General features: G+C 39.1%; 2 protein-coding genes across 4 annotated transcripts in view; one reads left to right on the forward strand and one right to left on the reverse strand.

Annotated features, from left to right (window-relative positions):
- The window catches only part of LOC103474876 (uncharacterized), a 264,378-nt gene that overhangs the window by 234,452 nt on the left and 13,585 nt on the right, over positions 1-16,341 (reverse strand). The gene's annotated exons all lie outside the window — the stretch shown is intronic.
- On the forward strand, positions 925-14,693 carry ywhae1 (tyrosine 3-monooxygenase/tryptophan 5-monooxygenase activation protein, epsilon polypeptide 1). Of its 3 annotated transcripts, XM_081615021.1 has the most exons (7): positions 926-1,168; positions 2,928-3,127; positions 5,177-5,283; positions 7,529-7,735; positions 8,583-8,719; positions 11,091-11,138; positions 13,517-14,693. In XM_081615021.1, exons 1-6 carry the CDS (start codon positions 1,105-1,107, stop codon positions 11,096-11,098), a joined length of 723 nt encoding a protein of 240 aa, XP_081471147.1. In that variant the 5' UTR covers positions 926-1,104; the 3' UTR covers positions 11,099-11,138; positions 13,517-14,693. The 3 variants fall into 3 exon arrangements, with proteins under 3 accessions (XP_008424362.1, XP_081471147.1, XP_008424361.1); XM_008426140.3 differs by lacking the exons at positions 11,091-11,138; positions 13,517-14,693 and adding an exon at positions 9,321-9,381 and having other exon boundaries at positions 925-1,168; positions 8,583-8,723; XM_008426139.3 differs by lacking the exon at positions 11,091-11,138 and having other exon boundaries at positions 927-1,168.

Here is a 16,341-nt window from a genome sequence, read left to right on the forward strand (position 1 = left end):
CTCACTGCTTATTTCTGTTTTTATTTTAATTATGTAAAGCACTTTGAAATGCCTTGCTGCTGAAATGTGCTATACAAATAAAATTTGATTGATTAATTGATTTAAACCAAATGTGTAAAATGTATGTTAAGAAAACTTTGTGTTTTTGTAGGTTTTTCACCTCTTCATTGATTCACACTGACTGGTGAAAATAAAAAAGATTGAATGAAATCCTGAAGTCTTTTCAAGTCCTTTTCAAGTATGGGAAGCTATGAAATTATAGAAAACTTGACAAACGCTCTGGTTAGCAGTCTAACTGCAGGGACCAGAAGTAGATTTTAGTCAGGAACTCAAATTCTTCACAAATGCCTTGGATCATGACAAAAACTAGTACAGTCAGGGTTTATGTTAAACACACTTAAAAAATTGATCTCAAACTGCTGCAAATGACTTTACAGATTATTTCTGATACGAAACAATTGAACTTTTGCAGATTTTTTTTCTGTTTTCCTTATTTTCTTAAGCATTTCAGATGATTAAACAAATGTTAATATTAGACATAATCCACCATGAGATCCAAAAGACTGATTGCCCATTATAGCTGTTGCCCCCAAGGCTGGCACAAGTTTAAATTATATGGGGGGCAATTACTTTTTCAAAAATGGGGAAACTGATTTACTGATTATTGCTACACTTTTTTTCACTCTTGCCATATATTTTAAATGTTCACTTTCACGGACTGTTGGCTATATTCCATTTTAATGTATTTTTACAAATATATTGGCTGTCACAATTTTCACTGTAAATTTTGGAATATCCTTTACAAGGCTGGATGTCATACTTTGCTATTTACTACAGATGAAGAGCAATGAGATGATGTGTTAAAACGGCCTGCCATACTAAAAAAAGACGTTTTGGTGGTCCGTGTCCCTAGTACCCGGATGGGACCGGTTGCCATCTTTCTTCTATCGCTACACAGCGCTACCGGTGGGGCGGAACACTCCTCATCGATCAGTTGGTTTCTAGGAACCGCCGACAGACCTGGCACACCACCGTGACTTCTCGTTAGAGATCTGACACTTTGATTTGCCAACTTGCCAGCTTATCCCTTCATCTTTTTCAACAATGGGAGAGAGAGATGACCTAGTTTATCAGGCAAAACTTGCCGAACAGGCAGAAAGATATGACGGTAAGTGAGAGTCCAGGGGCCGCCCGGGAGTGGGACCCGTTCACGTCTCGGATTTTTTTTTTCCCCCAAGCAACACTAGCTCAAGTGATAGCTATGGGCAGCTAAAGAGGAGCTAACTCTGCTACTCCCACCGCTTTTTAGCCAGCTGTTTACTGACATGCCACATTTATTATCGTTAAACGAGAGTAACGTTAGTTTAAATCCCTACCAACCGTCACAAAGTTCGATGGTTTCAATAATATCGTAGGAATGCTGTTGACAACGGCTAACATTAGCGATGTGGCTACAACAAAATGGCGGATCAGTGAAGCGTGAGCTGTCAGGGGGGTTGCCTCCCCTGCCCCACGCTATCTCTGGATCTGAACGCTTCAGCTCCACCGGTTAGCTCCATATAAGCATCTCTGAGATATAAAACCACCGAGCTGCTGTTGAACGTCTCTTACAGTTTAATCTGAGCAAACATTCGCTCGATGCTAGCTACAATGCACGATTAGCCGCATGAAGCCTGTTGAGTGGGAGTGGGAGCGCAGCTGTTCATTTTGGTGGGGTGTTTCCTGTGGGCGAGCTGCGCGGATCGATCACAGGAGACGACTTCACCCCGGTGCAAACCTGCCACTGTCATAGCCGCTTACTGGCCGTTAAAGGGGGGCTGTTTTGGACGGGTTTCTTTGCCACCGGTCACTCGTTGCCCGGCAACGTTTAAGTGAATTCACCATGACTCATTCACAGGATCTGGACCGAGACCTCTTGTGGGGGGGGGAGTGATTTATGGTTTGGTGGCTAAACTGTAACCTCACTGGAATGTAATGAAAGTTACTTTTGCCTTTCCTAAAAGTTATCCTAAATTCACATGTTGCTGAATGGTGAAGCATTAAGTCATTTTACTGTAATTTTTTTATAGTAAAATAAATGGCTCACAGCAAAACGAGGCAGCCGTCGTTAAAATGATTAGTGTAAAAAAGGCGAAACAGATAAAATAGACATGTATAAAAGCACAAACTTGGTAAAAGATGCTGAATAACTACAAAGAGCAGAGCAACAACCTGGTGACTCAAATGTTATAAACGTATAAGATGGGCATCTTTGGGTTGTTTTTGGCTAGTCTGCCTGCTTCATCATGTTTTATACCATCTTCAGCATCAAATATGTTCAGTCTTGTTTACAAAGCAAAAAATAGTTTCCATGTGTATTCATTAGAAAATGGAGACCCTTACCTGCTCCAAACCCAACTTATGACAGGTTAAAAGCTCCAAAAGAATAAAAAGCAAGTTTTCCCTTCCTGTTGATCTACTAAAAGTCTTGCGCTGTCGTTCTTGCTCAACCTAAATTAGTCACAAACATGTCACATTATAGCAACTTTGATCCCTTTTAAATAATATTTTGCATCTCACTACTCTAATTTTATCTTGAATACCTTACTGATGTTAAAAGCCGAGTTGGATTTTTGATTTTTCCTCTGTATTTTTGTTCGCACAGTCTGTTGCTGTTCAACTTCAGTCAGTTGCTGTTTTTTTTTTTTTTTGATGCATGTTAAGGTCACACTCAGCCGATTGTCTACAATAGTCATGTTTTTTTCTGAACCGCTTTCAGCGTGATGATGAAGCCACTGCTTCATGAAGCATAGGTGACCAACAGCGGATATCCTGTCAGTCATCTACTTATGAATGATCCTTCGAAGACCCAAAACCTATAAGCTGTCGGTGAAAGTTTTAGCTCTGTAAAGTGTTTTTTTTTTTTTTTTTTCCCCCCCTTCTAACAGAGATGGTGGAATCTATGAAGAAGGTGGCAGGAATGGATGTGGAGCTCACAGTGGAGGAGAGGAACCTACTATCAGTGGCCTACAAGAACGTGATCGGGGCTCGGAGAGCATCCTGGAGGATAATCAGCAGTATCGAACAGAGGGAAGAGAACAAGGGCGGCGAAGAGAAGCTGAAGATGATCCGGGAATACAGGCAAACGGTAAACACGGCGGGAGGAAGCTGCCGGTTCGTTTCCTCACGTCAGAGCAGCTGTTATTTGCCCCGGTGATTGTGAGATCACAATCTCCTGTGAATGATGCACGCTGCCGAACAGCTACTGGACCTTACAGCGTCTGAGTCATCGCTGCCGGGTCCTCCCTGCACTCTCTCATGCTTTTATGAAGTGGAATAAGAGCAGCTATTATGCTGGGAGAGGCAGCCGGACTGCAGACAGTGATCTAATGGCATGCCGAGATGAGTACACCTACATTTCCAGAGTCACCGTTTTATTCCATTTGAGTAAACATTTCATGGAATAATACTGCACCTTATGGATCCCAGTTTCATTTGTATAAATGTTTAGGAAAGCTTCAAGCAGGACTTTTTGTAAAATGTTATTGATTTAATCAGATTAATTGGGATGAATCGATTGTTAATTTAGTAATCGGTTAATTAATTGGAGTATACAGACTCAAAAGAAGGCCACTTGCTGAAAAAAAATAAAATAGAGCAGTAAACTGATTAAGCCGAAGCTGTTCAAATATATGTACATTTTATATTTATGTAATATAAACATCTTTGCCAATATGTCTTACTCAAAACTTCTCAAGTGGCATTTTTTTAATATTCACCTGGTTCAAATTCACTGAAGGAATGCCATGTTGCATTTCAGGAACAATATATTCATTTTCCTATTTAAAGAAAGGAATCTAATTTTTTTTTTCCATCTTTTAATGCATTTCTAGTATTTTATAGAAAGACTTAAATAGTTTAACAATGTGCCAATTTTTTTCTAGCCCTTTAATCATGAGAATAATCAACAGATTAATTGGTTACTAAAATAATTGTTGGTTTCAGTCCATTGTTGATATGAAATTTATCAGTCATCATAATTGTCTAGTTAAAGCCATAGAATTGCAGTGAGCACCGTCATTCACTGTTTTGCTCCTTGCTCTAGATCCCGGATGTCCAAATTGTGGCCTGGGGCCATTTACCTTCCTCTGGATGATTTTGTTTGGCCCTTCTGCCAACACTTTGAGAATGGAGAGAATTTTTGATTAATTTGACATTTTTACAGACACATAAAATTTTAAACATTTATTTAGGTACAAGGCAAATAATTTTTCTTTTAATAAAGTTATCATTGATTACAATTTGCTTATACCAGCAAGTGTTGCCCAACCTTTTTTGCCAAATGTAAAAAGAAAATAAATGTGTAGTAAACCCCCAAATTTTTTTAAATTGTCATTTGGTACAGCAGCTGTTCAATACTCTTTATATTTTATTTTTTACCAACGATGATTTACAGATGTATTTTCTACAAAAATTTGACTTCTTTACTTTATTACCTTATTAAAATAGTGTCTATTTGGTATATTATAAAAAGTGTTTTAATAAATAAATATTTTCAGTTATAATTAAGGAAAAGTCACTTTCCTTAACCGTCAGGCCTCAAGTAAACTCAACCTTACATTTTGGCCCAAATGGCAAAAAGTTTGAACTTCACTGACCTACATAATGTTATTTTATACTTTGGCGTCTTTCTGCCTCCTTGCATTTGTTTTGGGGATGCACCGATTTATCGGCCATCTGATTTATCGGTGCCGATTTCCCTAATCTTGGGGAAATCGGTGATCGGCCCATTTTTACATGTGAAGCTGATCTTAACGACCGATTTTTATCAACTTCAACAGACATTTAAATTAACTGTTATCTTCTTCTGCTCTGCTGTGAGAGAACTTTGACCAGCAGATCAGCCCACCAGATCAGGTCTATATGTTTGCAGTTAACAATAGTCATCTCACTGTTGGCAACTCATCAACTTTCTTGCTACATTTAGCAACATTTTAGATAAAAAATTGGTACCGGCCAAAATCGGAATCGGCAGGTCAGGAGTTTTAATAGATTGGTAATCGGTGATCAGCCAGAAAGCTGCAATCGTTGCACCCCTAATTTGTTTACATCTCTCCCCCTTTGAAAAAGCTCAAGCAGTAGGAATGCTGTTGAAACGGTTTCTGTGAGTGAGTGTTTCTTGTGTGTTTGCTGGCAGGTGGAGAAGGAGCTGAAGTCGATCTGTGGTGACATCCTGGACGCGCTGGACAGACACCTACTCCCCTCTGCAGCAATGGGAGAGTCTAAGGTCTTCTACAACAAAATGTACGCGCTTCCTGCTCTGAATGTTGGGTAACATATTAATGAATTATTACTCTGTGGTTCTCACTGAGAGGACAGGAGGCACCGTTTTCATTGTAGCAAAGGGTTGCTTGCTTCATAGGCAAAAACACTTATTTATTTTAGGGCAACTTTAAAGATGGGTATCATGTCGGGCTGAAACCATTAATGGATTATTGAATTAATCAGTTACTGGAGTATAAAAAAGGCATTGAGAGTAGACATTCTAAAACTGTACAAAAATATATAAATGTTTCTTTTAAGATAAAAAAAAAATACTGTATTGATGAGTGAACAGAAAGGTCTGAGCTTTTCACATGACGTTAGAAGTATTTGTTTAGCTGCGGATGCATACATGACTTCAAATGATCAAGCACTAAAGGAATGCTGTTGCATTTTAGGCAATAAAATGTTTGTTTTTTATGTAAAAGGAAATTTGTTCATATGCATCTTTTAATATATTTCTAATGTCAAAAAAAGGCTTTGGTGGTTGGATAAAAAATTTGCAGAATGTGGCAATTTTTTTTATCCGATTCATATCCAGAATAGTCTATTGAAATAATTGTTAGTTGCAGCCTTAGTTTCGTTACATAAAACTGAGTTTTGAAGTAAAAATATAATTGCTTGAATGCAGAGAATTACAACAGTCACCCACAGGCTGATACTTCAGCTTTGTTTTCATGATCTACCAGCAGTTTGTGATTAGAAACCATGACATGCTGCCAGGTTTTCAGCTCAGTCTGCCATGAAAACCGTCAGGCCTCAGAAAAACCTTGTTCTGATCCGGCCCACAGCACCGTTGCATACCAAAATGTCTGTTCAGGTGAGACTTGTGTTGTCCCCCATCATGGCTACACACACGTCGCCATTCGAGCTCCTTTCCCGGGTTAGAAAAACTCAAAGCTCGCACTCGCTGTTAGACTTTGGCTGCACTTATTCAGGCGTGATGTGGAAAGCTGCTGAATCAGTGCTGCAGGACAGTTCTTTCCAAAGCATCAAATACCCTGAAAGATCACGGTTCCTTGGTTCAACTGCTCTCATGTGAACTGTGACAGTGGCAGAGAAGAGATGCTTTCTTGAAACCATTTTAGATTCTTATCACTACAGCACACTTGGTTTGTTGTTGTAAGTGTTTTGACCCGTGCTCCAGTAACAGAGGAAACTTTTTAGCGTATTCATTAAGCATACATCTCTTAACTCTGGTTTTATTGCACCATTAAGATTTGAAAGCAGCTGAACAAGCCAAAAGGCCTTCCGATGCAAGTTGCTGCCTAATGTCAAACCTTCTGTTAAATCTGAACAGGCAGAAAGAAAACTGAGTAATGATGTGTGTTGGATTTCATTGGAACGTCTCAGACAGTAGAACCCATAAAGCTTTTTATTCATTTGTCATATTAGACTGTAGAAAGCCATACAACAATTTAAGGCTAACGGCTGTGGATCATTTGAACAGCAGGTGCAGATTTAATCTAAAACATCTGAAACAGGAATCACAACTTTAGCCTTGATTTCAACTGTTCAGTGCATCTCCTGGGGGGTCAGAGGATGTGAGTTGTATAAATGGAAATAAAGGAATATTTAACTTGTATAAAATTGATCAAATTTAGTTTAATGTGGACAACGTGCAAAAAACATTAATAAAAGATGCTTTACACCAGATTTAGCTTGAGCTAGTTTCCATCTGTAGTGCCTGAGCTGAGCAGGAGAGTTAATAATGCAGACAAAAATTATAAAACATGCATTGAAAGTCCACACATTTCCTGTATATAACTGTACAAAGTCATAAAATTACAACAATAAAACTGTATTAAATGCCAAATTTCTGTTCTGTAATCACTAAATTCAAGATTGCAGTTTTTGGTTTTCAATGCTGACGCCTCAGGTTTTCTAATAACACTTTACAAGATTTTCAGATGAACTGTAAACCACTGTCAGATCTCTTCATTGTTGCTTTTATGCCTTTCACTGCAGCCTCTGTCAGTTGTTTCCAACTTTATCCTGGTGATCTGCTCAGTCGCTTTAAATATTGTATCTTCAGTCTATTGCCCTGCTGTGTTTAAAATGTCACATTAAACCATGAAACTACCTGCTCCATGTTTCACAAACGGAGCATTTTTTTATTTCTCCATATGTTTAACTTCTGGATATTGTAGTTCATCTGTAGGTCAGTAATTTGTAACACCTTCAACTGTTGTAATATTGTCGTATTCCCCCCCCCCCCCATCTGTAGGAAGGGGGACTACCACAGGTATCTGGCAGAGTTTGCCACTGGCAACAACAGAAAGGAGGCAGCAGAGAACAGCCTGGTGGCGTACAAAACTGCTACGGACCTTGCCATGCTGGAGCTGCCGCCCACGCACCCAATCCGCCTCGGCCTCGCTCTCAACTTCTCCGTCTTCTACTACGAGATCCTCAACTCGCCTGACCGCGCCTGCAGGTGTCTCTTCTAAACAAGCTCACTGTGAATTTGTCTATGAAGGAAGTCGGCCGACATGTCACCTCTGCTTAAAGCTGCAGCTTTAAGCAGAGGTTCGATGTGAGAGTCACTACCAGGTGGAGCAGAAGCGGCGCTCCGTCTGTGAAATATTACTACCTGTAGCGCGTAGCAGCGGTTCAACAGCGAGAGCAGAACCAGCGTCTTACATCGCAGCTCGAAAACGTAAATAATTTTGCGGGTTATTTGTTTAGCTTTCTGACCGTCATGCTAATCCGGGTGAGTGTTTGTAGCTGTGCGCTGCTTTACCTGCTATCTGATCGACTTTTTTACTGCAGTGAACCTCGATGTAGCCAAACTCCGTCAAGTATGGCATTGTTTTTATGCCATATTAGATTTGTTGATGCATTTTGACGTGCTTCAATTTTCCGCCGCAACACGCAAACTTCTCCATTCACTCAGTGCGTTATAGTTACACATCGCTTAGGATTTGTTGCTGCGCGTTTGCGCAGTGTGAAGGAAAGAGGAGACCAGCTGCACAGGCAGGCTGCGAAATGAGATGTAGGTGATCGGTTTGTGTGATCGGCAACAAGGGACCGTGATCGGCGATTACCGATCATACACTTTTCCACGGAAATTGGCCGATTATGATCGGTGGCCGATCGATCGGCACACCTCCTAATAAATATGTATGTTTAAAAAAATGCATTCTCAATTTAAATAATGAGATAGAAATAAATATTTCCACACCACACTGACGCATGAACATGTCTGATACGATGCTTTGAGAATGAGAAATGCGACTTGGACGTGAATACAAAGGGTTTTAATCAGGAGTGTGTTTGCTCAGGTTGGCGAAGGCTGCGTTCGATGACGCCATCGCAGAACTGGACACTCTGAGTGAAGAAAGCTACAAGGACTCCACACTTATCATGCAGTTGTTACGCGACAACCTGACACTATGGACTTCAGATATGCAGGGAGAGGGTGAGTAAACCTCGCGCGGCCATTTTTTTTAGCTTAACAGTCATGCTTTTATGATTCTGCGACAAGCCGTTCTGTCTACTGTCTTGTTGCTGCGCAGCTGCTGGCGTAGGTCAGTTCCTGCACTCATCTCCTGTTTTCTTGCTTTGTCGATTCAATATGTTGTGACTTTATACTCCCACAATTAAAACATGAAAATTTCTCAAAACTGTTGAACACAACAACCAAAAGAGATGAGGAAGTGCAGATGTTGGTGAGCTTTCCTGTGTAACCACTCTGGGGAAATTTGAGTACCTGTTACTCTGGTTAATTGTTATACTTACTGAGAAGGAGTCAGTTCCTCTAATGACAAACTGTAGCGATCCACTGCAGCTGTTGGAGATAATGATAGCTTTGCAGGTGGATGTGATGAGTACCTTCACAGCCTCCAATTCCCTAGCTCTTTTTTTCTTTCTTTTTTTTTTTTTACACATCTGATGCTTCGAGCTTAAAATTTTGTCTTGGGCCAGGACTTTTGACGGTGTCAAAGAAATGTATAAATCAAAGCAATGGGTAGATGTATTTTCCTTCTTTTTGTTTGCACATAGTCAATCAGAGTGCAGACAGAACAGAACAAAGAGACACTGCAAGACAATTTATTTTTAAAATAACTCTCAATTTATTACTTTCATATACATTTAGATAAATGTTTAAATTCAGTAACACTTGACCAAACCCATACAGAATTGTGACTTTCTTACAATCAAAGGTTCTTCGGAGTCATTATAGATGTGAGCAGAAAGAATCTCCTGTAGCAGTCTGTTCTGCAAACCTACATTTTTACTAAAAATGTTTGTCAAATTAGAAAAACGTTTGGTAATGGGTTCGTTGCCTTCTGGTTATCCTGGATCGGGTCGCAGAGGCAGCAACCTAAGCAGTAGTGATGGAAATGCCCACCTCATTTCTATATTACTGAGGGAAAATGGTCAAAGGAGCAGTACAAGTACAAATAAATGTGGAAGTAAATCATTAAACCATTTATTTATGTACAAATATATTTGGTTTTCCAATTTAATTTCCTCATTTTTTAAATTTCTTACTGCCAAATCTAAGGAAACAGATGTATCAGTCCTATGTACCATAATCACCTCTTATAAAACCTTTAATGCTGCATTAAACACCAGGTATAATTGACACATGGAGAGCCTGATGGACATAAATAATTGGCCAACCTTTTTTTGTGGTTCTTTGTAATGTTCATGTTGCCTACAGTGATTTTACGATAATGAACTTTAAAAAAATTTTTGCAGCCCTAATAATTAGCAAACTCGTTTCCCTCCTACGGAAGAATCTGATGACGGTGATGGAGAAAAACACAACTCCTAAAATAAATATATCAGGCAATTATATTTTTAAACCTTCATTACATTATCAAATATTAAATTTAACTGAGTTTTTTATCTTTTAATTCATGTACTGGAAATATTGAAGATTAGTGCCAATTTCTTAGAATTATCAGTGAAGTAACAGCTGTGTTGTGCTTCGATATGCTTTCATGCTGGGAATGTTTGATATAAATGATATAAAAACAAGCTTTTGATAATATTCATGTTTCTGTTTTTATTGCATTAGCACACACCCTGTTGTGCCGTTTAAATTAAATCAAAACTTTTATGCTTTCTGAGTAAATATGAAGTATTAAAAGTGACTGTTGCTGTGAAACAGTGAAATTGTTACTCCGGCAACGCACGGTCTTGCGGAAAAGCGACTGTCCCCATACAGAGTGTTTTAACTCGACAGCTGTCATAGGTTCAAATCCTGATCTCTGCTTCTGTTTTCTGACGCGATATATTGCGGGGGGAAATTACTTTAATTCTAACTACAGTTTATTTCAGCCAGAGGCTGCTTCAGATCTGCTGCAACACTGACAGCTGCAGGAGATCTATTCTTCGCACAAATACAACCATCTGTAATGACTCACTGAAGGTCCTTCTAAAAAAATTTGCATATTGTGATAAAGTTCATTATTTTCCATAATGTAATGATAAAAATTAAACTGTCATATATTTTAGATTCATTGCACATCAACTGAAATATTTCAGGCCTTTTATTGTTTTAATACTGATGATTTTGGCATACAGCTCATGAAAACCCAAAATTCCTATCTCAAAAAATGAGCATATCATGAAAAGGTTCTCTGAACGAGCAACTAACTTGATCATCTGAATCAGGTTAACAGCCAAATCCAATATGGCTGCCAGACTCATTAAACTCATAATCAGCTGTCAGAAGTGCCGCTCTGACTCTGATGTGACGCCAGGCGAACGGAGTGCAGCGGGTTTCTCACCGACGGCTCATCATGTCTCTTGTCTCTCTCTCATTCCCTCTGCTGTAGAGCCCTAAAGGAATCAAAGCTGTTCATTTCTCATGTTAACTGTACTTTGTAAGTGTTGCTCCCCCTCACCCTGCTCTGCGTGTTTCTGTACTCGCACAACTGCCTTCTGTGACGTCTCTGCACTGACTCACTTAGTTTAATACCTGTGACCACTCACCTGCCTGTCAGTCACTCCGGCTCATTTAAAAATGCTGTTTTAGTCTATTTTCCACTACATTCAGAGAAATACAGTAGTGTAGTTGCAATCTAGTCGTTCATTGATTTATACATTTATATTGAAAGGTTTATTGTTTTGCTATTATCATGTGATGCTGCTTCTACTGTATGTTTCTACATGTACTGTGAGGCTTACGCAACATGGCAAAAAAGTTTCTAATGGCTTAATTCTCCTGTTTAACATATTCTGCTACTCTAAGCAATGAGCATTGCCAAGTATTTTATTGGGCCACAGAATATGACTGCATGCACTTAGACGATTAACTAATCCAAACATGGTGGTCCAAGCAGCTGTTGCAATATTGATGTGGTTCCTACTTATATTACAATAATAATAATGTCTTGGATCTATTGTGCAGCAACAGTATGAAATTCTTTAATGCCATTTACATGAAATCCTGCTGACTGAAACTAGATTGAGGTTTGTGAGATTTCACAATGAAACAAAATGCTTCAACTTTAACAAAACTACTTTTCATACTTACTCCTTTTTAATAGGTTTATTTTCCACTTAATCACAGACTTCCCTGTTATAGTGGACCTGAATGATATCACCACATCAGACACTGTCTGGTTGTTTGCAGAAAGTGTTTAACTGTAAAATTGTATATTTTTTTTTTTGTTCGTTGAACTGAATTTCTTAGAATTTAGAATCAGTTGCAGAAGTTTGTTTTAGTCATTAAATATTTTTGTCTTATCTGCCACTTTTAGTTTTGTGTCCTTTTTTGACAGCATCCTTAAAACAAAATGATGCATCTTTTTTTAGTTCTTGAAAATAGTCTGAGATTAAGGTTAAACTGCCCAGCATCATTAGTTAGAATACTTCTACTATTGAAATTTAAAACGATAATAAAGTATCATGCATTTGGTTGAACATGCAGACTTCCTAAAGTCTGCATGTTCAAGTCGTCGAAGCTAAACAACCTGACAAGTAACGTGATGTGATTAGATGAGACAAGCCATCGTCTAATTCCCTTTGTAGTTTCACATCAGCCATCAGAAATGTCTGAATCTCGTCTTTGGATCACGGTGTTGATGTCAGTGTTGCCATTTTCTTTTAAGCTCAGGGTACGCTCACTCTCTGTTGCCAGGTTTGATTCTTGTGTCTACGTTGCTCCGGACATCGTCTCATAGCCAATCAATGACAGTCGGTCTTCCAATGTTGCATTTTTTGTTTGACTCGGTCAAGTAAATACTGAAAACCAAGTGCAGCAGTGTAAGTACTAGCAAAGGGGCTAAAATGATACGCTGCACTCTTCAGTTCTTACTGATGAGTGTTTTCCACTCGTCAGTAATATTCCAGGTGCTGCAGTGTCCGTTTATCTGGACAGCAATGGATTTCTTGCCAACATATAAAATTAAAGACTTAATGCACAGCAGTTTTCTGACATGCTAGGCTAACATTAGCATGTTAACGCTGTTTTGATATGACTTGTTGATACTTTGACATTTCACTGCAGTTCCAATCTGAGCATGCAGATGAAACTTGTTTTCCTGCTTTGTTGGCACTTTGCTTTGATGTAAAATGTAAAGACTTGTGCTTTCGTCGCTTTCTGTAAAGCTTTCTCCTCCACTAAAATCTGTCTGGACAGAGCACACAGGTCAGGTGATGCAGATAAACAGGAAGGGTAAAAAGCATTTTCCCTATAGAGGTCTTTAGGGAAAATCAAGATTTGTTTGCTCACTAAAATAATTCTCTGGGCCCAGAACACAGTTTGTAACACAAAGGTAGGATGTGATTTTTTTTAAAGTTATTTTTCAGCCAAGTAGCTGTCTTTGGGTGTGGCTGAAATAAAACCACCATCTAATGCTGAGCATTCAAAAAATTCATTGGACACTTAGGATTGGATTAGGACATCTTCAATAGGATTTTTAAAGTTTTCTGTCCAGAAACGGTAAACCCACTTGACCGAGGTAGTTTAGAAATTTACAATTGGTAAATTTGTTGCAGTTATACCTCCCAAACACAAGGTGGCTCAGTCGTTTCCACAGCTTAATGAACGTCATTGTCTGGATCGGTTTTCCTGTAGTTTTCTCCCTGATATTCCTTTTTTAATTCTCTGAGCGTCAAAATTAAACCACACACTATCATTTCACCTTCTTGTCCAGGTTGAGATGCCTGCACACAAATTGTAAAACCTGCCTGCATCTTTTTACTTGTGGACGTTTTGTCTCGGAGCAACTCTAACGATGCGTTTTCTGTCCCCCAGGTGAAGAACAGAACAAAGAGACACTGCAAGACGTTGAGGACGAGGCCCAGTGAGACTATGCCACCAACAGCCAACAACTTGATTCCCCTCTGCCCTTCACCTCCTCACACTCCTCACTCCCTCTGCCTTTGTCTTCCTCATCCTCCTCCTCCCTGCCACCTTCCTTTTCCGCTGCCTCCCCCTCCTTTTTCCTTTTCCTCACCTCTGGAGCTCCCTGACCCAGCAGGGCCACTGAGTTAATGAGTTTATTTTTCTCTTATTTTTGTATTAGCCCTGACACCATTTGATTAAATACCACTTAATTAAAGGAAGTCCAACGCTAGAAAGAGAAAGAAAGATGTCCCTGTTTGCTGTTTTTTGTCCTGGTACAAGCAGTTCTGCAAAACGTTCTTTGTTTTCATTATTGTATTTTTTTTTGTTTTGTTTTTGCTTTTTCCTCCATATTTTTATCAGTTGCTGGATGTATTGAGATTTTTTTTCTTAATGTAATTACAGAAATTAACTTTTATTACTAATAATGTTGAATACTAGTTATGGGAGCTATTTTATCTCTGTTTTTAGTGACATGTCGAACAGATTATCTGACCTTTTTATGGGGGCGTTGGAGCAAGTGCAGACGCCCTTTTTGTTGGGTTAGGATGGTCTTTTTTTTTTTTTCCTAGGAATTTGGCAGAATGTGTGATATCCACGTGGGGCAAAGAAGTGCTTAATGTTTTACACTACAGTTAGTCTTGTGTTTTGTAGCTGTTCCTGGACTGTGTTTAGTGCTGAAATACTGTAAGTGTCCACACATGCTAAAATCTCTAAACACTAACTTATTTCTAGCTGGTTTGGTTCTTTACAAACACTGGGAGATTTCTCACCTGTGTGAAAGTGTCTGTGTGACCCGGCTCCCTGCCCAGAGCGCTGAAATCAGGGGCAGCACAGACACCAGGCAACACATTAGCTTCTGCTGCTTCTCCCCTGCTTTTATTGAAGCTCCTCTAGAATCAGATTTTCTTTTCTTGCTCTTTTTCATTTATTACTCTCCTGTTTTCTTTTTTTTTTTTTGCTTCATTATATGTAACTTGGAGCTGATTTGTACTACTGGATATCTGACTGGAGCCACAGACAGGGAATCTGTAACGTTCTTATTGAAACACAGCATGGCATTAACATTAAACAAATTAAAACAGTTGGTTTTGTTTCTTTTGTACATAATTGTACAGGTAAGTGTTTGTGCTGCCTGTTCAGATTTTTAGTTGATTTTTTTTATTAGACTTGTTGGTAAAGCTGAACATTTTACTATAACATCTAAAAACTATAAATGTGCAAAGTTAATTTCTCACTTCAGAAAGTGAAACTCATGTAGATTCATGTTGAATAGTACAGAATATAAATATTTATTCTCCCACGCTGGAAATTTATGTCCACACAGTTTTTCTAATGGCAGTGATGGAGGTTTTCTCAACACCTGTCCTTCTATGCTGCATTCAGGTGCAATTCGTAACCAAATCTTCGGCCAATTCTGTATGTGGAACATTTTTGAAATTATAGAACATCTTGATAAATTTTAATTCTTGCCAAATATTTTGGCTTGCTTTGTTCACTGAGAAAAGTAAAAGTTTAGATTTTAACAGACTAAAAACATAAACTGACTTTAAAACTGGGATGCCTCCTGAATCATTTTTGTCTGACCAACGAAAGGATAGCTGTGTATATATTGAGACCAACAGATGCAAACGAAGAAGCGGAGGCATTCTTACTTTTATCCCATTCTGAGTTAACTTGAAATTAAAACATCTTTTCTCATTGTTCTAGTTTGTCAATATTCAGATGAAAACCTACTGGATTGGATTAATTAAGCACAAAACAGTTTTTGAAGATTCCTTTTATGTGGCTCACTAGAATCTAGAGGGCCACATAAAAAGGTGTGGTGGGCTGGATTTGGCCCCCGAGCCTCGAGTTTGACACATTTTCCATACAGGATGTCTAGCAGTAAACAAACGGGAAGAAAAATGCTTTTTGGAAACGATTCGTAATGGTTAAATACATGAGTGCAAATGGACAAATGTTGGATTTGTGTTCCCACTCAGAGCAGATGTCTCCCCCCCGAGCTCCCCAGAATCTGATTTAGATTCTCATTCATAATTTCTATTTCCAGGTTCTGAGACAGAGCTAAGTCAAATGCTTGTGTGTGTGCATTAATGTCGTGAGCGCGGCGGTTAGTGCAGCAGTGTGATGAACAGAAGCAGCTGAAGGCACCATTTAAAGACTCTGATCACTCTCTAGCCCCACCTCAACACTTCAGCTCAGGTTTCTGTCTTGGTTTTCAGAAAAAATCTTTGCTTTTGTCTGTTTATACCCAGAAAGTATCGCATTCTTCATGCGTGGTTCATACTCTGTCCCTCTGTAGGGGCCTTAACCTTTTACCTCCTCAGTTTCAGTTTTAACCTCTGTGATACAGTTACATCACCCTAACGGGCAGAGCCGCCCTGTGCTAAAAATAGACTCTGGACTGAAAGTAGAGGAGCCTGTCGGACAGCAACTGTCGGAGCATCCAGCATTGCAAAGGTTGCATTTGCTGCTGAAGAGATGGCTTTATGTTATTAGTTCTCAGCAGTTCTTTGCATTATTAAGTATTTACTGTTAGAGGTGCAACATGACGTAGCGGTACAGCCAGGCTATTTTTTCTTGAAGTAGAAGTCTGGAGTCTAACTCCAGATCTGCATGTCTCCCCCTTCGCCCTATGATTACTGCGAATAACAAAAAGTGCTATTTCAACTGTAGTTTGTGTAAAACTTTAAAAATCCAGTTGTTGGTGTGATCTCAAGCTACTCTTAAAT

The sequence above is a fragment of the Poecilia reticulata genome, chromosome 13 (assembly GCF_904066995.2).
Source record: "Poecilia reticulata chromosome 13, P_reticulata-male-v2, whole genome shotgun sequence".
Classification (NCBI taxonomy): Eukaryota; Metazoa; Chordata; class Actinopteri; order Cyprinodontiformes; family Poeciliidae; genus Poecilia; species Poecilia reticulata.